The sequence below is a fragment of the Corythoichthys intestinalis genome, chromosome 10 (genome assembly GCF_030265065.1).
Source record: "Corythoichthys intestinalis isolate RoL2023-P3 chromosome 10, ASM3026506v1, whole genome shotgun sequence".
In the NCBI taxonomy this organism is placed as follows: Eukaryota; Metazoa; Chordata; class Actinopteri; order Syngnathiformes; family Syngnathidae; genus Corythoichthys; species Corythoichthys intestinalis.
Genome location: NC_080404.1, coordinates 27,383,664 through 27,407,104, shown reverse-complemented (window position 1 = coordinate 27,407,104; position 23,441 = coordinate 27,383,664). Strand labels below are relative to the sequence as shown.

Here is a 23,441-nt window from a genome sequence, read left to right as displayed (position 1 = left end):
CAATCGGTGCCTAATAAAAACTAGGAGAGAGGTTTAAATCTGCGCTTTCAAGTCATGTTGAGGGCAGCGCTCTATGTCAAATACTTCATTTTTTACAGTGCTTTAAAGACGCTACGTGATTGAATAGGCTGGCATGATCGCACAACGGCAAGCTTGCGTCAGATTGGTGTAATGCAGTCATGTGATTATTGTTGCGACGTCTCATTGGTGAAATTTGTCAAGCTACTCTTGGCATTGCTGGCAAAAAAATAATAAATCTAATATGTAGAATGAAGAGGGAAAATGTTGTGACTCCTGTGTAGCCCAAGGAAGTGGAGTAAGAGTAGCGTTTTTTTCTTCACAAATCAACTCAAGCAAAATTAAAACGTATGGCTTTATAAAACTACTCTTGGAAGTACATTTTTCTCAAAAAGTTACTCAAGTATATAACGTAGTACACGTAACGCGTTACTACCCACCTCTGGTAGGTGGTTAAACGATTAAACGACTAGTTGTGCACATTAGGGCTTAAAGATATTGGAATAACATTTTTGAATTTTTTGGGGGGGGGGTTGCGGTATTCTGCAATATATTGCAGTGATAAAACTAGAATTTTCACCAGATGACTTGAATAGCTCTGTTTGGGAAGACTATTTGACTCACCATGTTTTTTATGAGTGTATTGCATTCATTATTTAATGAGATTGTTTTTCCTGAGTTTACCCCTTGTGTCTTTGTATTCTCATTTTTATTTTATTTTTTTATTCTTTCAGCAATTCATATTCTTAATTATAAAAATGTTAGTTTCTGTTATATTGTTGCATTATGGATTTAAGGTGCTTCAATTTACTTTAATTGTATTTTGTAATTAATTTATCATTTATTTAAAAACTGAAAGTAGAAAATTGCAAAACTGCGATACGATTGTATTCATATAATACCGTTTAATCCAGGCTAATGGGGTTTTATCTGTGAATGATAAAGATTGCTGTATTTAAAAGGGATGCAGAAAGCCATGTCTCTGCGCACTTGCTGCTTTTATGACGCAAACCAAAACTTTACGTGTTCAAAAATGAATAATAATAATGGCACAATCTGTGATAGGACTTTTGCGCATGCACACATCGCGATGGGGATCTTCAAACAATACATTGTGCCGGCCCAGCGCACATCCCTAACAGTGAGTCTCAGGGACCTGTATGTTTATAATATGTGTGGGCCCCGAGGATTTTCCACGGATTTCCAATTAAAAAAGAAAGATATTTGTATTTCTTATATTTTTTTATTTTTAATTTTGTAATAATGAATAAATTCTTATGATGTGATGACTATAATTTGCTGATACATGTTCAAGCATGTTGAACATGTATCTGATAGTGATCACTCACTGTCAGCCACTTTTAGTTCAAATGGATTGGACATCTATTGTGGTCAGTGGCAGCAAATGAGTTAAATTGTCCAAAAATAGGAATATGAATTCTTGTTTGTTAAAATGTGCTCCACAATTGGCTGACGACCAGTCCAAGGGGTACCCTGCTTCTCGCCCTAAATCAACTGGGATAGTCTCCAACTGAAATGCCACCCTGATGAGGACAAGCGATTTGCTAATTTTAGATAATTTTACTGAAAATATGGTATAAGATATGATATCCAATTAAATTCTAGTGCCAGAATGATAGGGCATCTTAACAGTCAGCGATTAAAGTGGACTGTTGAGTCAATTGGCCCGCCAATTGGCTCGTCACGCGCCTCGTCCACCTCCTCCTCTCTTCCCGCTTGTCGCCTCACCTGTGGGCTCGGAGCAGCCAGAATGACAGTCGGAGACAAAATGAGTTTGGATCCCCATCTCCTAGCTTTTTATCCGGCACCATTTGCAATCTTGCCTCATTCCCTTAGTGTCACCGTCACCTGCTCTCCGCCTTCCAGCAGGTGAGGCGCTTCGCTCGGCATCAGGCCCGAGCAAACGCTTGCCGAAGACGACTGAAAACACACAGCAAATATACCCTCCTCGGACAAATTGTGACCACGCGTACCGCACGAGCAGCGCCAATTACAAAGCTGCCACAGTCACAGCTGCCAGTGCGCTGATGAAGGCCCACCTGTCGTGTTTGTGCGCGCACACACAGCAAAGTGCTCCATCCGTGAGCATCACTCCAGCGGCCATATGCAAACCTCCCTGAGCAATTATTGGGGAGATGCGTGCCCCGTTGGCCCCAGGGGTAATTTGTACTAATCCGATGTGTGCTACGTGTGTCGTAAGTGACAGCAGAGATAGAGTAAAATAGTTTAAAATAGTTAAAAGTTGGAATATGAAACACACATTTTGATTTTTAAAGGGGGAAAAGCTTCTTATATTGCAAATATATATATTTAACATATCTAATATTTAATATCTGTTCCACTAGTTTAAACGTACAAAAGGCAGCGGTAATGTATTTGGCTTGTTTGTTTGTATGTTTGTGTTCAACGTAACTCAAGAACGAATAAATGGGTTATTATCAAATTTACAGGACATGTTTATAATATGAATTGGAATAGTTGATAACAGTTTGGGGTAATGTGGTCCAAACTCAGAGGTCAGAAATGGAATTTGGCGATAACATGATAACAGATTAGCCTATTTAACTTAAATTCGCAGGGTATGTTAAGATTTGATGAGGAGTGATGACATTGTGGAGTATGAGGAGAAAGGTAAAAGAGGTCAAATGTACACAGTTAGGTGGCATAAGGTTTAAAAATGGCAATGATTTGAATTTGGCTGCTTAGGCGGAAGTCTGTTCTGGGTGCACCCCTATTTTATTTTATTTTTCAAATCATATTAGCTTGAAAAAATGGGGAGGAAAAAAATCTCAAATGAAAAATGTCTAGTGCTGCAACGATTAATCGATTAACTCGAGTATTCGATGTAAAAAAAGATTCGAATTAAATTTTGCTGCTTCGAGTATTCGTTTAATTTAGGTGGCGTGGGTTTATTTTGAAAGTGTTTGAATTTACTTTTATTGATTTGGGTGGATACTCTGCCTTCTAGTCTTCCTCATTTCACATGGCTGAATCCAAGTGCTCCCTGTTAAGACCAACATAAGCTATGATTTTGTTTGAGCTAATGTGGTTTTTAATGCATTCGTTATTTAGTTTAAAGGTATTTTTAGCCTATTTTTGTGGGAATATGTGTCTTAACCATTTCTTAAGAGCATTCTAAAAAAGTTGGCAAAAGTCCGCTAGTTTAAATGCTGTCAAATTCTATGTAAGTTAGCCAATTGTTCTTTTGTTGTACATAGATCTTCATTAATTAATTTTTTTATACCGTTTTAGGCTCAGCTCAGGAAATTTAATTTTTCGTGTTCCTTATCCGATTACTCGATTATTCGAACTAATGGTTCATCGATTAATCGACTACTAAAATAATCGAAAGCTGCAGCCCTAAAAATGACAATTTTTTATTTTTATTTTTTTTTCTTTCCTTTTTTTCTTTTTGTAAGATGTGCTCTAATACTTTTGCATGCTAAGGTTAATAATGTGTGTTTACAACTAATAGTTATAGCTACAGTCTTATTTAACAGTCTTAAGGCCTTACAAAAGAAAGAATGTGTCGCGGAAGGTCACATTCAACTGAAGGACAGATGCCCAGTTTGACCCAGAGGGGTAGATTTCCTGTTTTAGGTTTCTATTGCTGACCATAAAGTTTCAACACAATGAGACAAGACAAATAACTGCCCGCATTCTTTTCTCAAGATAACAGCCATTTCTCAAGATGTGAAACTCACACATGTATGTTGAAACTTTCTCACTTGTCAATAAAAGCTGTGCTCCTCAGGGTGAAAGTCAGAGAAGCTTGCTGCGAGCCAAGCGCTCGCATCAACCTTTTTCTCCTGACGGCAGTCAGCATATCTCCTCCGTACCTGGTCTGATCCTTCTCCCGTCCCTTCCTAGGTCTTTGTTGTTTTCTTAGTTCAAGTATTAAGTTTAGACCTAACACTTTTAAATAACTAAATACAGTGAGGAGCACTGTATTTGCAACCCTTGTGATTTTGCAATTTCACCCACTTAGAAAATAGTTAGAGATCTGAAATTTCCGGAACTCATATTGCATGATTTTTCAATAATTTATCTGTTATGTACCCCTGAGAAAATCAGTGCTAATATTTAGTGCAGAAGCCTTTGTTTGTAATTACAGAGGTCTGACGCTTTCTGTAGTTCTTCACCAGGTACAGGGATTTAGGCCCATTCCTCCATACAAATCTTCTCTAGATCTGTCAGGTTTTGGGGCTGTTGTTGAGAAACACGAAGTTTCAGCTCCATCCAAAGATTTTGTCTGATTGGATTGAGGTCTGGAGACTGACTAGGCCACTCCAGAACCTTGATGTGCTTTTTACACATGCAGTCCTTGGCAGCTTGGCTGTGTGCTTCGGATCATTGTCATGGTGAAAGATCCAGCCACGACTCTGACTGAGGAAAGAAGGTTGTGGCTCAAAATCTGACGATACATTTCACCATTCATCCTCTGCTTTATACAGTGCAGTCGTCCTCTCCCCTTTGCCGAAAAGCAGCCCCAAATCATGAGGTTTCCACACCCATACTTCACAGTGAGGATGGTGTTCTAGGGATTCTACCTTCTGCCTTCTTTTTCCTCCACACACAACGAGTAAAGTTTGCACCAAAAAGTTCTACTTTAGTCTCATCTGACCACATGCCTTTCTCCCATGATCCCTCTGCCTCATTCAGATGGTCCCTGGCAAACTTCAGACGGGCCTTCATATGTACTGGCTTTAACAGGGGAACCTTTGGAGCGATGCATTATTTTAAACCATTGCACCGTAGTGTTCTACTGACAGTAGCCTTTAAACTGCATCCAGCTCTCTTCAGGTCATTGACCAGCTATTGCCATGTAGTTCTAGGCTGAGCCCTCACTTTTCTCATCATGAGTGATGCCACACGAGGAGAGGTTTTACATGGAGCCCCAGTCCGAGGTAGATTATCAGTCATGTGTAGCCTTTTCCATTTTCCAACAATTGCTGCAACTGTTGATTTATTCTCACCAAGCTGCTTTCCAATCGTCCCATAGCCATTTCCAGCTTTTTGGAGCTCAACAATTCCTTCTCTGGTGTCTTTCGAAAGCTGTCTGGTCTTGCCCATGGTAGCAGTTGGATTATGACTGAATGGGGTGCACAGTATTGAGCTCAAACGGGTGGTGGGTGGGTGGTTACTCATGGGGCAAAGGTGGACTTTTTTTTTTTTTTTAAAGATCGACTGACAACTCTTTGAGTGTCATAATTATTGGAAAAACAAACAAATAAACAAACAAACGGGCTTCTGCACTAAGTATTAGCACTGATTTTCTCAGGGGTACAAATACGTATGAACCCCAGTAAATGACAAATAATTTTTAAAATCATACAACGTGATTTCTGGATTTTTTTTTAGATTGTCTCTTTGAGTAGAAATGCATCTATGATTGAAATTTCAGACCTCTACCTGTTTTCTAAGTGGGTGAACTTGCAAACTCAATTACATTAATGCAGTATTACTCCAATAAAGTCCTGCATTGTTTAGAAATAAAATCGCAATGTCACAAAGATAGAATTGTAGTTTTCAAAATAAAAGTGTTATTTAAAAATAAATAAATAAAATAATAAATAAATAAATAAGCTCCACTTTTGGGGTGAAGCTCATCAGTGCTTTGGAGTTTAAGTATTTTTTTTCGAAAGTAATGACAATATTCCTAACAGAAAACCTATTTCTTTAATGAATTAAACTATAATTTTTCTGAAGAAAAGCAATATCATTACCATGTCAAGATGTAATACAACCATACAAAGTCACAATCTTGTGACAATCAAGTCACTTTTTATAGATATGAAACCATAATATTAAGAGAATAAAAGTTGTGTTTTTAGTAATATTACAAAAATTGGGGTATTTTGTGTAGGAAAAAAAATTCTCAAGACAAATTATGAAAAAGTCATATTTTTCCCAAAACAAAAACTGTAATGTTATGAAAAAATGTATTTGATTTATTTTTGTAAATAGAAAAAGGTCCATTTATATTCATTAGGAGAGTTAGTTTGTAGCCAGAAAGAGCGCAGGATAGAGTGAATGGAAATGGAGACTCCAAGGGGGGGGGGCAGATAGCGCGCTAATGAGCGTCACACTGGAGGCTGCGGCGTATTTGGGGGGTGGGGAAGGGGGTTTTCTCTTTAACTCCACTGGCGTATTTTGATTAAACCCTCCGTTTGGCCCCCGTCGCCAAAGTCCACGCCAGCGCCATGTCAGCCTAGCCCGCGGGCGAGCGTGGAAGAGGTTCGTGTGCGTGGTGGGGCTGAGCCTGTAGATGAGGTGCCAGCTGCTGAGTGCCTCCATCCACCCGCCCTCCTCGGAGACCCCCCCCCCTCCTCGCTGTCTTTTGGCGCTCACCCTCCCCTCTGCCATCTATCATCTCAATATGGTGCGGGCAGCCAGTTTGTGTTGTGCTAATTTCCTCCAATAAATCAGTAATTATTGCAGTGCCGTCCCTGCTGTCTTCTCTCTCTCTCTCTTTCTCCTTTTCCCCCCCCGCAGCTGTTTTTCCACTTGTCGAGAGAGCGGGTGTTCTCCGAGGAGCGCACGCGTTTCTACGGCGCCGAGATCGTCTCGGCCCTCGACTACCTGCACTCGGCAAAGATCGTTTACCGCGACCTCAAGGTGAATACTGCCGTTGTAGGGTCAAGTGGTGATATTAATCACCACAAGGGTACTCATTTAACTAATTGGCTCCCATTGACGGCGCCACACATCCAATCTATTTGGACTTCGCTGCCAGCCCTCCAGTCCAAATAGAATGGACAGCGCTGAAGCATGAGCAATCACGCCGTACTTCCAGTTTAAATGAATTGGACGTCAAATCAAACATGATATTTAAGGCCGTGGCCAGAGTGTATTTCTATTTTATTCATTTTAATCAGTGATGTCACATACAAATTTCATCTAGTTTTAGTCGACAGTTACTCAAAATATTTTGTCTGTAAAATTCAAAGTTTTAGTCCAAAAATAAAGCTTTCCAACAATTTGGAATGAATGTAGATGAGCAAATATTGTAACTTATACAAGGATAGCGCCAGCTTTGTGATGATGATGCACACTCAGCAGGAAAATTAGTACATCATTCTCAATTAAACCTACCTAGAAGCCACATACTGTAGTTAAAAAAAGTTGTCCGAGCGTTTAACATCCTCTAAACTTATTGACCAGAAAAGCCAAGTGGCCCTCCTTTAGACTGGCCATTGCTTTAAGAGGACACTCGCCATTTTGAAGCTAATGCTAACACGAATACTACACTAACGCTATTTTTACATTTAGCGTCTGATGATTACTCAGCACAGACCTTTAAAGGCTAAACCAGCATTGCATATTCTCGCTTGCCAAGATAAGAAAACAAATTTTACCGTGTTTCCAAACAAGCAAGATAGAGACCAGTCTAGCTTGGAAAACACCCTAAACTCCAGTGAGGAGGGAGAGGCGCAGCACATCTCACATGAGTGACACGACCCTCACACTGCCACATTGCTGATGTACTCCACGTACTATGTGAAAATGTCACGCACTGTGAACATATGACAGAAAAGATGTTGCATTTTCGTCTCGTTGTCATCTCGTCAGACGAAAACTGGGATTGGACCCATTATGTTCTAGTTTCCCTAGCAACATTTTTAGCTCGTCTTCGTCATGAAAAAATTGTTCGTCGACGAAATATTCTCGTTATCATCATTGTTGACGAAAACAACACAGATTTTTTAATGTTATTAATGTTGTGTGTATAAACTGTATTATTTATTTATAGATTAAGTTAATAATTGGGGAAAAAAAAAAAAAATCTATCCGATACAAGGTGTGCCCTACCTCCTGCCCGTTGTTAGCCAGCACCCCTGCGACCCTCGTGAGAATTTCATTTCCTCCAATGCTTTATAAGCCTGGCGGGACACTAGGCTTTTCTTGCCCCACACTAGGCTTAAACAGTGCTTTAAAAAAATGAAAGTATAAAAAGTATTTGGCGATACGGTTGAAAGCAAATTGATGCCATTTTATGTTTGATATAAAATGATTATAAAAAATCTGTCCCTGCTTTGCCATTGCACTGAATTGTATCGTACTTTTATTGTATTGTATTAAGGCTTGTTCTTCTTGATAAATGGCTTATAATAACATATAATAGTCATAATTTCCTTTCATCCTAACATTAAAAAAAAAAACTTCTTTCCCCAAAAAACATGGGATGCCGCCGAATATTAAATATGAAGGTGTTGAATAATATGTGAGACTTTGTGTCCACATTATGTATTCCACAAATTTTTAAGACATAATCATAGAAAACCTAAGAATTAACTTCATTGGAATTATGTTCTAATTGTAATAAAATCATATTTTAAAGTGTACATAAATAAATATTTTTTAAACAAGTCTTAATCTTGGAAGAATGAAGTCCGTTTTTTACTTTTTTAATTTATAAATATTTGTTCAGAAAAAATGTGATCCAAGACAATTGTTTTCCCTGTATATTTTTCTAATTCATTACCAATTCCAGTAAAAAAAATAAAAAGAATACGCTTTGATGCTTTATTTCTATTGTAAAATTTTCCATGTGGTTTGATTCCTAGCTGGAGAACCTGATGCTGGATAAAGATGGCCACATCAAGATAACTGACTTTGGCCTTTGTAAGGAAGGCATCACGGACGCCGCAACCATGAAGACCTTCTGTGGCACGCCAGAGTACCTCGCACCCGAGGTAACATTTTTGATTCTTCTCTTGCTTCACTCCAGAGAGAGATAAAAGGCAGTATTTTAGCCCCCCCACCCACAAAAAAAAAAAAAAAAATGGAAGTAATACTAATATTATGAGTGTCAGGGCTGGAAGTAATTGTCATCTTCCAAGCGCCTAGAGACGAGGTACAGGAGATGAGCATGTGGTATTTGTCGATTGAGGACCGGGCGCGGACGCTGACTTTTGCGGGCGCTCAAGCAGAGAAAAAAAGTGACAGGAAGACCAGAAATTGGTCATGCGACAAACGAATTGTAATTATCATTACAAATGCACATGTATAGGTTTAAATAATGTTTGATTAATATAGTGTATGCTTAATGCGGCACTTTTTAGAACCAGGAAGTGGCAACCTCCAGATGGCTTATGAGCATTCAGCGCTTCCAATATAAGGAGGCCATGAAGAAAGAACAAAGAGGGCAGGTACTTGCAAAATAAGGCACAGAGTGACGTCACACCGTGACCAATTTCAAAACCTACCATTTGCAGAATGATTTAACTTGCAAACGTGATCGCAATCAAATAAAAAGCTATACAGATAAAACACTTCAACCTAGGGCACACTCACATTTCAAAAGAGGTGGGTAGATTAGCCAAAAAATGTATTTATTTATTTCGCAATTATTTCCAACGACATTTCAATGGTAAGCATCGTCGTTTTCCTTTTTTTCACCACCTGCACTAACATTATTGGAACCCGTCTTAATTGCTCTCACAAGAAAATGTTCTGTGCGTCCATCTTGTGGGGGGAAAAAAAGAAACTGCGCCGCCGTCATATTTCGAGCATGTCGTCGGATGAAGAAACAAATGGCGGGTGAAATTTTACGTCGGATGTCGAAAACATTGTGTGTCGAAGCGATCGGATGTCGAGGTACCACTGTACTAGGCCTGAACGATATTGGAAAAAACTATTGCTGCGATTTTTGGGGGGGTTTGCGATATATTGTGATATTATATTGCAATATTAAAAATATATATATATAAATGTATATATTTCTTTTAAAGATGACTTGAATAGCTGTTTGGAAAGACTTTGGATGACTCATCATGACCACAGTGTACAGTATTCCATCGTTTTTCGCAGTTAATAGGGACCAAAACCCGCTGCAAAAGTGAAAAACCGCGAAGTAGCGCATACCCCCCCATTTTTTTTGTGTGTGTGTGTGCTCAATGTATTTATTCAGATCTAGCACTTTAATAAATGTTTTTTAAGCAATTCAAATTTAATAATTATGATCAGTTTTAAACATAACTGTCCCACTGAATCATTTTTAAACAAGAATAAAGTACTGTAGAAGAAAAATGCTTGGCTTTATTAAATGCTTCCGTTTACCTAACATGGCTGTGACTCTTGGAGTGACATGTAAAAATTACAAACTCCTCATAATCACTTCTGCCGTTTATTTTATATGTCTTGGACGTCTCCACATTCTCCTGCCACAGACACACACATTCATTCCAGCCCGAGCTTCCTTGCAGAAACTGTTTAACAAGTTAAACGATGATTGACAGATTGCTGCCCGGCTTCTTTGGCCAGATCAAAGCCATCATTAACTTTAATAAGCAAGTGCCGCAGTGACTGAGAGCTGGGAAAGGGGGTGAGAGAGGCTGTGCGAGCGAACATGATGAAGCAGAACAATGGGATGGGATGAACGATGGGACTATCGCGCATGCGCACATCGCGATGGCGATGTTTAAACGATATATCGTTCAGGCTTACACTGTACAAAAAAAAAGTCATTGAATTCGGGCGAGAGAGAGAAGAAAAAAAAGACCGAAATGAAGCATTATTCGTCTAAAGAGCGTGAGTGCCCTCTGGTGGAGAAAATAGTTCCTAGTTTGAATAGTGAATAGTTCCTTCATAGTTACTATTATGAAATTAAAAGGATCATAGCTCTGGTTTTCCGTGGTCAATCGGCGCCAAATAAAAACACGGAGAGTTTTAAATCCACAACTTTGAGTAATGTTGAGGGCAGCGCTCTATGTCAAATACTTCATTTTTTACGGTGCTTTAAAGACGCCACGTGATTGAACAGGCTGGTGTGATAGAGTGGCAAGCTTGCTTTAGAATGGTGTAATTACTCTTGTCATCGCTGGCAAAAAATGATGAATCTAATATGTGGAATAAAGAGGAAAAATTTAATGACTTGTGTAGCCCAAAGTAGCAGAGTAAGAGTAGCGTTTTTTTCTCCACAAATCTACTCAAGTAGAAGTAAAAAGCATGGCTTAGTAAAACTACTCTTAGAAGTAGAGGTGTGCAAAATTTCCGATTCTTAGATTATTCGCGATTCGGCCGTGAAAGATTCGAGAACGATTCACAAACATTCAAATTCCGATTATTGAAATATGCCAAGTAAAGCGGAAGTACGACACTCTCAGCGCGCCGCGCGGTCAATGAGGAACGAAGCGAGAGTAGCTAAACGTCATGCTTCTCATTACCCGGCCCCTCGAGTAATGCCACTGCTCAACTCACGGCTGTAGCTCAACTCATGCCACGAGATAAAAAAACACAACTTCTTACCTGACTGCTGCCGAAAAGCTGCTACAAAGTACATCCACATAATGTTACGGTAGATATAATTTATATAGGACTAGATGCAATTTAGATTAGGTAACGTTAGCAGCACACCTACAAAAAGCTCGATGCGGGCGTTAGTAAACGGCCGCCATCTTAAAGCAGTACACTTCCCTGCAAGGCTGTTGTAGCGAACCTTCCAAGCAAACCTAATTAACTTTTTATCTAAAATACTCCTAAATCGGTAAAATATTGACTTGAATCTATCTTTAAAATAGTTTTAAAACTTTCACGTCGAAAGTAGACAAAAGGGAAATTGTGGAATAACGGGAGCAATTTTAACAACTTTAACGGTTGATTCACAACATTAAATTAATTGGATGTAGTTTAAGGCTGCTGATACAGAATGGGGACTGGAGTTTTTTATTTACTGTTATTTTTGTACATTTTATTTACTGCTTTATGTTAACTTCATACTGAAATAGTATTTTTGAACAATTTTGGAACTAATGTACAAAACATTTATTTTAAAAAAAAAAAAAAAAAAGGAGGGGGGTGCATCAATAATCGTTTTATAATCTAATCTGAGCCTCTGAATCGTAATCGTAATCGAATCGTTAGGTGCCCAAAGATTCCCAGCTCTACTTAGAAGTACATTTTTCTCAAAAAGTTACTCAACTAAATGTAACGGAGTAATGGCCACTTCTGCATTTCAAGCTATGAAACGGTTCAAAATATTGGAAAATGACTTTAGTGCCTATTCAGCCATACCATGCAAACGTGGTATGTTACATTTATTAAATTTTTCAGCAATACAACATAAACATATACGTGCACAGACTACAAAAGTGAGAAAATAAAATGTATACAATAACAACTTATCTGTGCAAGTGAAGTACAAATGTCAAAAGCTTGATGCCAGTTCTGTATTGAAAAATTTCTTTCAATGCTCATTTCTTTGAGAGGAATAGTTACGAAGGGATGAGCCACTCTTGAAGAGCCAGCATCCCATATAAGAGCCAATCTGTCTGCCAACTTCACCCACTCCAAAACTGCTGTCTTCAAGTGTTTGTTGTTTGGTCTCGTTCAGCTTCCGTCCAGTCAACGTCCATCACACGCACCTCTTATTTAAACACAGGAGCTAAATTAGAAGAGTGTCTCATGATAGTAGTTCATTTTATCCCTGGATCGTCCAGCTCTGAGGTCACCAGATCACCTGGCTAGCGCACCGGAGGCCTGTGGGTGGCGGAGACGGCGTGTGGTGATGAAGGCAACAGGGGAGCGGCGTATATCCCTCTTGAAAAAGTAGTGAGGACAATTTGGCGCAGCATTTTCATCTTTTTGGGGCTTTTTTTTTTTTTTTGGATTGCCTTCCTTTGCGTGCCAAAAGCTGATTGGAGGCTGCTAGTTATTTTTCACAGGATGTGCGTTTATGCGCTCGTGCGTGTGTGCGCACAGTAGAAAGTGCGGGCTAAAGTGAGGCAGATGGCGGCAGATGGGCGAGGTTGGAGGAAGGTGCTCGGAAAAAACCTGGAAATCTACACCGCCGCCGCTCACTCGCCCGCACGCTCTGCTCGCCCGCCCGCGTGTAAAAATAACACAATGTGCTCCGAGCCAAGTTCCAGAGATGCAAAGTAGCTGGGATTAAACAGAGAATAAGGGGTGGGGGGGCTGCTGGTGAGGGCTTGAAGGCAGACGGAGATGAGAAGGCAGAGGAGATATTTCAGCGATTGTAATTTTGACATTTCCTGTGCTTTGCAAAGGTCTCAATGTGGGCTAATGTCTTGTGTAACGACTAATTTTGTTTAATACATGGAGCAACATGACTCAATAATAAGCAGCGTCTATGTCTTAGGATCAGGTTATACGGCGGATCCGCGGGCGTTTTTTTGAGGGGGTAACACTGTTATTCAACATGGCTGTTAGATAAAGCATTGGCTGCCATTGACAGTGACAGACAAACCAGTTGCTCTAAAAAATGAACTAGTCTTACAATGACAATGTGGTAATTTTTGTGTAGTAACACTTCGAGCCCTGAAACTCAAGAAACACATCAACAACTTTCTTACTACAGCCTTTTTATTATTATATCATGAATTAGTCATTCGCTGACATTGACATCGATAGAAGTGGCCTTTCCCAGTCAAAATGGATTCGATGTCGATCACTGTCAATGGCGCTAAAATCATTTATTCATTCATTTTCCGAGCTGTGTATCCTCACGAGGGTCGCGGGGGTGCTGGAGCCTATCCCAGCCTGGAATTGAACCCTGTGAGGCTGTTGTGCTAGCCACTCGGCCAACAAAACGCTGCTAGAATCATTCAATGCAATTTACTCTTTTATCCGGGGTCCTCAATTAGCGGACCGCGATCCACGACCGGACCACGGCACACCTCTCTGCGGACCCAGAGCAAATGCGCTTTTGTTTTTTAAAAAAAACAACTTTTTTTTAACATATATTACTTGTATGAATCGCCAATCTATTGCTATGCACTACTATTCTATCGCTAAATTCTGTTTAATCTTTAGTCAAATATCTTCCATGTTCCCACTTCTGTTGTCATCTCTATGACAACGACGCGCTGATTGGCTAAGAGAGCCTGCATGGATGTGCTGATTGGCTGAGAGAGCCTGCATGCTGATGGCTAGAGTTGATGTACCGCAGCAGTGTGAAACATGAGTCGCATCCGGCAATTTGCAATCTGTTTACATGCCACCAGTGGATGACCAAATCTAACAAACTGTCATGCTCAAAGTTGACCAAGAGAAGAAAAGTGGACAACGAAAATTGCCATTTCAATGAGGAATGGACTGACAAATATGCAGCCCCAACTGCAAGTACCAAACCTATGTGCTTAATATGCTTAAGACAATTGCGCTGTTAAAAGTGAAAATGTGAAACGCCATTATGTTAAAGAGCACAGTTCTTTTGAAGAGAAGTTTCCTCCTAAATCTGAGTTGAGAAATTAGCAGGTTGAAGCAGTCATATCAAGAGTCAAGCAAGGTTATTGTTAAATCTATGACACAACAACCAATTGCAACGGAGCGCTCACTCAGAGTATCGTGGGTGTTGGCCAAACATAGGAAGCCATTCTCTGATGAAGAAATAATAAAAGAGTGTATGACTGAAGTGATGGCAACAATGTTTGAAGGAAAAGGAGAAAAATGACAACCAAAATCAAACAAATCTCACTCCCATATTTATCAACCACAAGACGCACTGAAGTACTAGCTGATGATGTAAGTAAACAGCTTTGTGACCCCCTAATGCCAATTCTCTCATTGAGCAGTGTTTTACAGTTAAAGTTACTGTCAATAATTTTTATGTTTGCACCCTTAGTGACAAAGTTTGTCATTTATGTTCTGTACATGTGAACATGTACTGTACTACTTGCACATTTTCTTTTTTGTCCAGCAGTGTTTTAGTTTGAAAATGTACTGTCAATAGTTATTGTATGCACCTTAATGACAGATTTTGTCAATTATTGAGTGTACATGTGTAAACTTTGTACTTGCATGTTTTTTTTTTTTTTTTTTTGTATTTTTATTTTAAGTCAAGAAAATGAATTGTTAGTTTATTTTTATTAAATCAGAATGTGCATTCTATTTTAGTTTGGTCAAAAGAAAACCACCTTTACCACCTTCAACCTGCCTTGTGCTTGACCGACATTAATAAATGGACCCATGCTTGTATGAAAAAAACATTTGTGGACCTTCAAGATTTGTATTTGAGGACCCCTGCTCTATATGTTGTAGTACCTCATGTTCAAATAGCCAACATTCAACTCATTAGAAGCCTTTGATGGTGATGGACGTGTAATCTATTTGAAGTGGGAAGGCTGGGAGTGATCGCCACACTGGTAAAAATGCCACTTAAAAAATGGGTAAAAGCTCTTAAAATAAGTTACTTTTTCCATATAAGAAGTCCATGGAACAAGTAAAATTGTCTCACAATAAGCCTTTATATTCTAAAGAAATAATACTTTTAAGCGACTGTCTTACTTTAGGTATGATATGATTTTTACTAGAAACTATTCAATAGACATGTGCCGTTTACCGGTTTCAAGGTATACCGTGGTGTGAAAACATCAAGGTTTCCAAACCGCAAAAAAATTCCGTCATACCGTCTCTAAGGTGTTAGCTATTTTTCATGTCCCAAAAATGCATGGCGAAATCCCTCGCTTGCAGCTGTAAGGCTCAACTTTCCCCCACCGGTTGTTGCTCAGTGTCAGTGAGTCAGCTGTGCTACACGATGGCTGGAGGAGGTGAAACTCACAAATTTTTTCCCCCCATCAAAGAAAACGAAATTGCTGCTATGGCTCAGAAAAGTTAGAGACGGCCGTGGCTTTTAGGAGGAGGGCCAACTGACATGTCAAAAGTGTTTGCGGAGGGTGGCTGCCGAGGAGGCAATACCTCCAATATGATTTCGCATTTTATAAACACTGTCATGAATGTTTCCCATTAGCTACGAGAGTTAAGTCCATCATGTTTAGTTTGTCTAGCTGTGATAAAACGGGTTTTTTCTCTCTGGCAACGGTCTGTATTGAGAAAGAGTGTGTGTTTAAAGTAAACATGATACAAGTCATACACATGTGCTTTTTATGGAAAGTAATTCAATTATTTTTGTTATGATGGTAATAATGTTGAGCTGTGGTGATGGTTTAGGCTCATCTAAAGGACTGCATTTGTTTTAACTAAAACATGTTTCAGTGAATTCATTTTACTGTTTTTGATAGTTTTGTGCGTCATATTTTTTTAAACATTTCTAAAATTATCTTATATCTTCATGACTGTCAACATGAAAAGTAAGCAGCCTTTGTCAAGAGGAACGAGTGAAATTCCTGTATAATTCCATGCAGCGCCAAGGCCAATCAATCAATCAATCAATCAATCAATCAATCAATCAATCAATCAATCAATCAATCAGCTCATGTTTTGATTAATCAGATCAATATCAATTAATCAATGTGTCTTTGACCACAGCATTTTTGTGTCAACGTGGATAAAATGTTTCCCTTTGACACCAGCAATATGCGTGTGTGTTGACTGTGATCATGTGTGTGCCCGCTGGCTATCTGAGATGCTAACCTCCCCGGGCAATGTGTGTGTTTGTGGTTTCAAGTCCGATCCCGGTTGCCAAAGCCCCCCCTCCGCCCGATCCGTCCCGCTCGCCGCCGCCACATGGCCGATCCCTGAGACCCTTCTCCCTCCCCCTGGTTTCCTTTTGTCTCGTTCCCTCTTTTGCCTTCTCTTAAACACGCGTCTTTTGAGTAGTGAGGTCAGTTCCAAACACACGCCGGCGGCTGTGGGGCAGCGATCTGGCTCTGGGAGGATTAATCTGCTCCATGCCTGCGACCGAGCTGCCGCCTTTTCTTTTTTTCCTTTTTCATGTCTTTCCACCCAATCTTATCTCCATGCTAAATATTCCATTCCGGCTTCTCATTTATTATCAGAATGAGCAACATTACTCATGAGTAAACGGTGAAGAGAAGCTGTCATTTTAGGACTGGAGTGACCAAAATACAGCCCGGTTGTTGTTTGCGGTCCATCGGCAAGTTTCTTAGTGGCCTGCTGCGTAATCTAGGCATGAAATTGAACATGACCAACCTCACAAGTATGTAAGATAAAATATTATCATCGTAAGATGTCGCACTTCTTATTTCCTGGATATATGTAAATTATCTTCATTTTAGAATTTTAAAAATGTTTATAATTTGTCATTGTTATCCAGTGATCCCTCGTTTTTCGCGGTTAATGGGGACCAGAACCCGCCGCAATAAATGAAAAATCGTGAAGTAGCCAACACCCCCCTACAAAAATTTTTTTGTGTTCAATATATCGATTTAGCATTGGGACGAGATATACTGTACTAGTATATATAAGACATGTTTTTTCACTTTTTTTCCCCCAAAATATAATTAACAAAAAAGTAACTAATTTACACTGTATATATATTATAATATTTTATTTTATTTATTCATTTATTATTTTATTAATATTTTTTCAAGCATTTCAAATGTAATAATTATGATACGTTTTAAAAATGTTACTGTCCCACCAAATTATCTTTAAACAAGAATAAAGCAGAAAAAGGCTTGGGTTCATAAAATGCTTCATTGAGTGAGTCCACTCAAATCCGTCCAAGCTGCTCACCTACACACAATGAGTTGCCACAGCAACTGTTTAACGAGATAAACGATGGTTGACGCATGTGGCGCTTTGAAATCAGCTTCTCTGGCAAGTTCAAACATTAAACGTCGGTCAGTCATCGTTAACTTTAATAAGCAACTCCAATGCACTCACTGCCTGACCAACAGAGAGCAGGGAAAGAGACTACATGATCAGCTCGGGGCCGCTCATCTGTTTTTTTTTTTTTTTTTTTTTTTTAAATTTTTTAAAAATCCATGATGGACTGAGGGCTCAAAGTTTGAAGCGTGAAGTAGCAAGGGATCACTGTAATTGATTCAATTATAATTTTACAGTGAATTTTAATTTTAAAATAAATGGGGAAAAAATATATATATATGTATAATATATCAGAGGTTGCGCTAGACTTTTTCGTTGTCTGTCATTTTGACTGACAGTGTCATAAAAATCCGGTCATAATCTATTTTTACCCAACACTTACATTTTTAAAATGATAATAATCACATATTCAATAGTATTTAGTTTTCATTCATTTTTAATTAATATTTTGTCCGAACAAGCTTAACAAGAGGCAAACAGACAGCGGAGTGCACCAATCAGTGACGGGCAGACGCGCCGTTAGCAAAGCGACGAGGGCAGGACGAGGGACTTGCGCGCGGAAGTAAACATACGAGGAGAGCAGAGTTTATTCAACATGGGTAGAGCGAGACAGACTGTTGTCAATGACTCGTGTCGTTGTGTTTTAGCTCATTTAAAACTGAATTTACCTTGGATTGGAACATATTCTTGGCTCTCTCGTTCGCCATCCGTGTTGTTGTAGAGACGACTTTCGGCGCGCAAGAGTGATGTTGCTCGTGAAGAACACGTCACGCAAATAAACAAATCTGATTTGTCGATTGATTTTGTACCTACTCGAGAGGCCGTTAATGGGCTGGGTCCCAGACTTTTCTCTCAGTGTTTGAAAAATACAGGGAGAACAGTCTGGCCGTGCCAGGCAAACACTCAGTTGCCTTGACATTTTTCCGAGTAAGGCCAACGACGTTATGCATCAAGAGAGACAATAGCTAATTAATATGCTCACTCGCCACCCTGTGGTCTGGGGTGTGAATTGCAACCTGTCAAAATGACAGATGGACTTCAATTTTTTCCGTCACCGTTTTAAAAAAACGGTCAACGACGGAAAATATTCGGTTAACGCGACCCCTGATATGTATATATATATGTATATATATGTATATATATATGTATATATATATATATATATATATATATATATATATATATATATATATATATATATATATATACATATATATATATATATATATATACATACATATATTGGAATAAATGAAATTGAGTGACTATTGCTCATTCATTTATGGTATTTATAAAAAAAAAAATTAAAAAGTAAAATGAAATTAAAAAAAAGTTATAAGTAATATGTTAGTATATTGTAAGAAATAAGAATATAATGTTATATTTTGCTTTAGTGTTGTATTAAAAATATTATGGTAAATTATGAGAATGGTTTACTTTTGGCATTATTACTTTTTTTTATTATTTAAATGTAAAATTTTGAAATCTACCACATACAGTACGGCCATTTAAAAATGTAGCAAAAGATCTTTAAACACTTTTAAAATGCTGAATGTTAAAATTTATCACACTATTTTTAAGAAAAAAAGAAAAAAATAATGAACAGTTTAACAAGAGCTTACAGATATTAGGGTGATTATTTTCTACTTTCACCCCTTTTTTTCCCTCCCCATTTCATGCTTGCATGCCTTTTAACATCTCTTCGTTGTTTGCCGCACTTCAAAAAGTTGAGCGGATAAATATTCCATCTGTCTCCCAGTCGTCTAAGCCGCAGCGTTATCCCTCCAGTTGTAGAGCGTGCGAGCTGGCAGCAGACGATGTTCCTCCAGCAGCTCATCTTTCTCTTCTTCTCCATACTTGCCAGCGGCGTGCAAACATATCACACATGAAATATCTATCGACATACAGCCGCTTCAGTTGTTTTGCTACTTAAACTGAAGAATTGATGAGGATATTGCACAAAAAACGTTGGTCCTGTAGCAGCTTCGCACAAGATTGCACACTATTCCGACCACTACTTCCATTTACCTTATCGATGAAGGCAAAACGTGTGTAAACGTGTCTATTTGATTTTGTCTATATGACAATTCAGTGTTGTTTTTGGCAGCCCTTTTAATTTTCGTCTTAGTCTTTTGGACGAAAACACTTATTAGTCTTAGTCATATTTTGATCATTTCAAAATGTGTTCGTCTTTGTCGACGAAATAAATCTCATACATATTTCGTCTAGTTTTAGTGTTTACATCTGTAAATTTCAAGTTTTAGTCCAAAGAAAAGTTTCCCAACCATTTCGAATGAACGTTGACAGACAAGCACGTATTGTAGCGTCTACAAGGACAATGCCAACTTTGTGATAATAAAACACACTGAGAAGGAAAAGCAGTACATAATTTCTGTTAAACCCACCTAGAAGCCACGAACCGTATGTTTTAAAAAAAAAAAGTCAAAAGTTGATGCTGATGCTAATGCGAATGCTATGCTAACATGACGAGTCACCCAGGTGTGATACTAACTCAGCACTTACCATTGAAGGCTAGAGCAACATTGTATATTCTCCCTTGCTAAGATAAGAAGACAAAAATCTTACCATGTGTTTCCAAAGAAGCAAGTTGGTGCACAGCCTAGCTTCAAATACATCCTAAACTAGCACATCTCACATGACTGACACGACCTAAACAGTAGAGATAGGCCGATATATCGGTCAACTGTTATATCGGGCCGACATTTGGAAATTTGATGTATATCAGTATCTGCCCTTTTTTTCAATCTGACCGGCTGATATATAAAAGTCAATTTAAAACTATCGGCAAAATCTGAATCGGGCGAAAAGGATCGGGTTTTTAATTTTTTTAAAAAAAATGTATTTCTGCTTCATGGTCATACAGCCTCATTTCCTCCTGCTGCTTTTCTTGGTCAGCAGTGCACAGCGAGTTTTGCTTGTTAAAGTTAACGATGATTGACAGACGTCAAAGCTTTGATCTTGGCAGCGCTACATTCATAGTAGGCCTGCACAATATATTGTTTGGACATCGCCATTGCATTGTGCGCATGTTTCTCATCGCAGGACGTGCAATTGTTTATTTTTAATGCCAACATGACTTCCTGGATACTTATTATATGAATACTACGGATGTACCGATCGCATATTTTTGCACCCGAGTCAACTGATTTTGAGAATGCCAATAGAGAGTCCCTATCCGATACTGAAAACATTTTTTTTCTTTTACTTTGATGCTCACGCTGTCGAGAACAGCCTTTCATTTACACAATGAATAAGGCACAGGACACTTCAGGAGCATAACGATGATTAACACATTTGTGCCTTTGATCGTAGCACTACCGAGGCGTCTCTGGCCAGATCAAATCTATAAGCCTGTCAATAATCGTTAACCTTAAGTACCAAACGCCAGCTGCATTGGTGACCAAGAAAAACAGTTTGGTCACACTGCTTTGCAGGAGGGAGGAGGAGAGGCTGTACGTGCATGAAGCAGAAAAAGAATGTATTTTTCAATCAAAAACTCGATCCTTTTCACCCGATTCCGATCCTCTGAAAAATGGCGCGATTGGCCCGATTTCCGATCATATGATCGGATCGGGACATCTCTATTGAATGCAATGTGGTTGTAGTGCTCTACCAAAGTCTTCCCAAACAGCTATTCAAGTCACCTGGTTATACAGGTCCTTCTCAAAAAATTAGCTTAATGTGATAAAGTTCATTATTTTCTGTAATGTACTAATAAACATTAGACTTTCATATATTTTAGATTCATTACACACAACTGAAGTAGTTCAAGCCTTTTATTTTTTCAATATCGATGATTGTGGCAAAAAAGTCGAGAAACTCAAAAAATTTGCATATTTCATCCGACCAATACAAAAAAAGTGTTTTTTTTTTAAATACAAAAAAAGTCAACATTCAATTAATTATATCAGCTATGCTCAATACTTGATCGGGAATCCTTTTGCAGGAATGACTGCTTCATTGCGGCATGGCATGGAGGCAATCAGCCTGTGGCACTTCTGAGGTGTTATGGAGGCCCAGGATGCTTCGATAGCGGCCTTAAGCTCATCCACAGTGTTGGGTCTGGTGTCTCTCAACTTCCTCTTCACAATATCCCACGGATTCTCTATGGGGTTCAGGTCAGGAGAGTTGGCAGGCCAATTGAGCACAGTAATGCCATGGTCAGTAAATCATTTACCAGTGGTTTTGGCACTGTGAGCAGGTGCCAGGCCGTGCTGAAAAATGAAATCTTTTCAGCAGATGGAAGCATGAAGTGTTCCCAAATCTCCTGATAGCTAGCTGCATTTACCCTTGATAAAACACAGTAGACCAACACCAGCAGCTGACATGGCACCCCAGACCATCACTGACTGTGGGTACTTGACACTGGACTTCCGGCATTTTGGCATTTCCTTCTCCCTAGTCTTCCTCCAAACTCTGGCGCCTTGATTTCTGAATGACATGCAAAATTTGCTTTCATCTGAAAAAAGTACTTTGGACCACTGAGCAACAGTGCAGTGCTGCTTCTCTGTAGCCCAGTTCAGGCGCTTCTGCAGCTGTTTCAGGTTAAAAAATAGCTCTGTAGCCCATTTCCGGCACGGTAGCTCTGGATGTCTCTACTCCAGACTCAGTCCACTGTTTCTGCAGGTCCCCCAAGGTCTGGAATCGGCCCTTCTCCACAATCTTTCTCAGGGTGCGGTCACCTCTTCTGGTTGTGCAGCGTTTCCTTTCACACTTTTTCCTTAATAATAATAATAATACATTTTATTTATAATAATTCGTTGATTCAGATGATTAGGTTAGTAGCTTCTTTAGAGTACCTTTTCATGATATGCAAATTTTTTGAGATAGGTATTTTTGGTTTTTCTTAAATTTTTGGCCAAAATCATCAATATTAAAACAATGAAAGGCTTATTAATCCAGTTGTGTGTAATGAATCTAAAATATATGAGTCTAATGTTTATCACTACATTACAGAAAATAATGAACTTTGTCACAATATGCTACTTTTTTGAGAAGGACCTGTAATTCTTCAGGTTTTGATATCGCAATATATGGCAAATCCCCAAAAAGTCGCAATGTCAGTTTTTTCCAATATTGTTCAGCCCTAAATCAAAGACGCCAAATGTGTCAATCATCGTTTAGCTTGTTAAACTAGTGTGCTGTGGCAACTCATTGTGTGTGTGTGTGTGTGCATGGCTGTTCTCAGCAGTGAGTGGATTTGATTGGTCTCACTCAGTGAAGCATTTAACAAAGACAAGCATTTTCTACATTATTCTTGTTTAAAATAATTGGCATTTTAAAGGTGGCACAGTGGGACAGTAAGCTGTTTAACCGGTATCGGTCATAAAAAAACTCACATCTGTCGATCTCGACTAAACACTTCTACGATGCAAACTGACGTACTCCACGTACAATATGAAAGTGTCACGCGCTGTGAACATATGACTGAAACTGCCGCATTTTCGTTTCGTCAGATGAAAACTGGCATTAGTTTCGTTATGTTCTGGTCTCCCAAGGCAAGTTTTTAGCTTGTCATCGTCACGTCATAAAAAAAATTGTTCCTCGACGAAATATTTTCGTTATCGTCATTGCTGACGAAAACACTGCGATAATTGATTTGAAATGTAATTGTACGGTAGAATTTCAGCTCGGACATACTGTTTAGATGCCATAATCAATGACTGTCGGTTGTTAAGGTTTGTTGGCATGCGCCAGCGCACACCCGGCCTGCTCCATTATTCTTAACAGTGAGAAGATGCTATTATTATTGGCGAGATGTACAGCATATGCCTCTCTGGACGCTCTCCAACCCTGCCAGTCTGTCCGTCACTACACAAACACGTGCGCGCGCACACACTCATCATAGCGTCACATGTTAATAAGCGTGTGATGTTAATGAGCACCTGAAG

General features: G+C 39.1%; 1 protein-coding gene across 3 annotated transcripts in view; it reads left to right on the top strand.

The window, feature by feature from the left end:
- Window positions 1-23,441, top strand: part of LOC130923044 (RAC-gamma serine/threonine-protein kinase) — a 127,669-nt gene that overhangs the window by 88,743 nt on the left and 15,485 nt on the right. For 2 of the 3 annotated variants that reach the window (XM_057848440.1, XM_057848439.1), the window contains exons 9-10: window positions 6,535-6,657; window positions 8,607-8,735. In XM_057848440.1, coding sequence (XP_057704423.1) covers window positions 6,535-6,657; window positions 8,607-8,735 — 252 coding nt within the window. The remainder of the gene's footprint in view (window positions 1-6,534; window positions 6,658-8,606; window positions 8,736-23,441) is intronic. The other variant, XM_057848441.1, reaches the window with a different exon arrangement.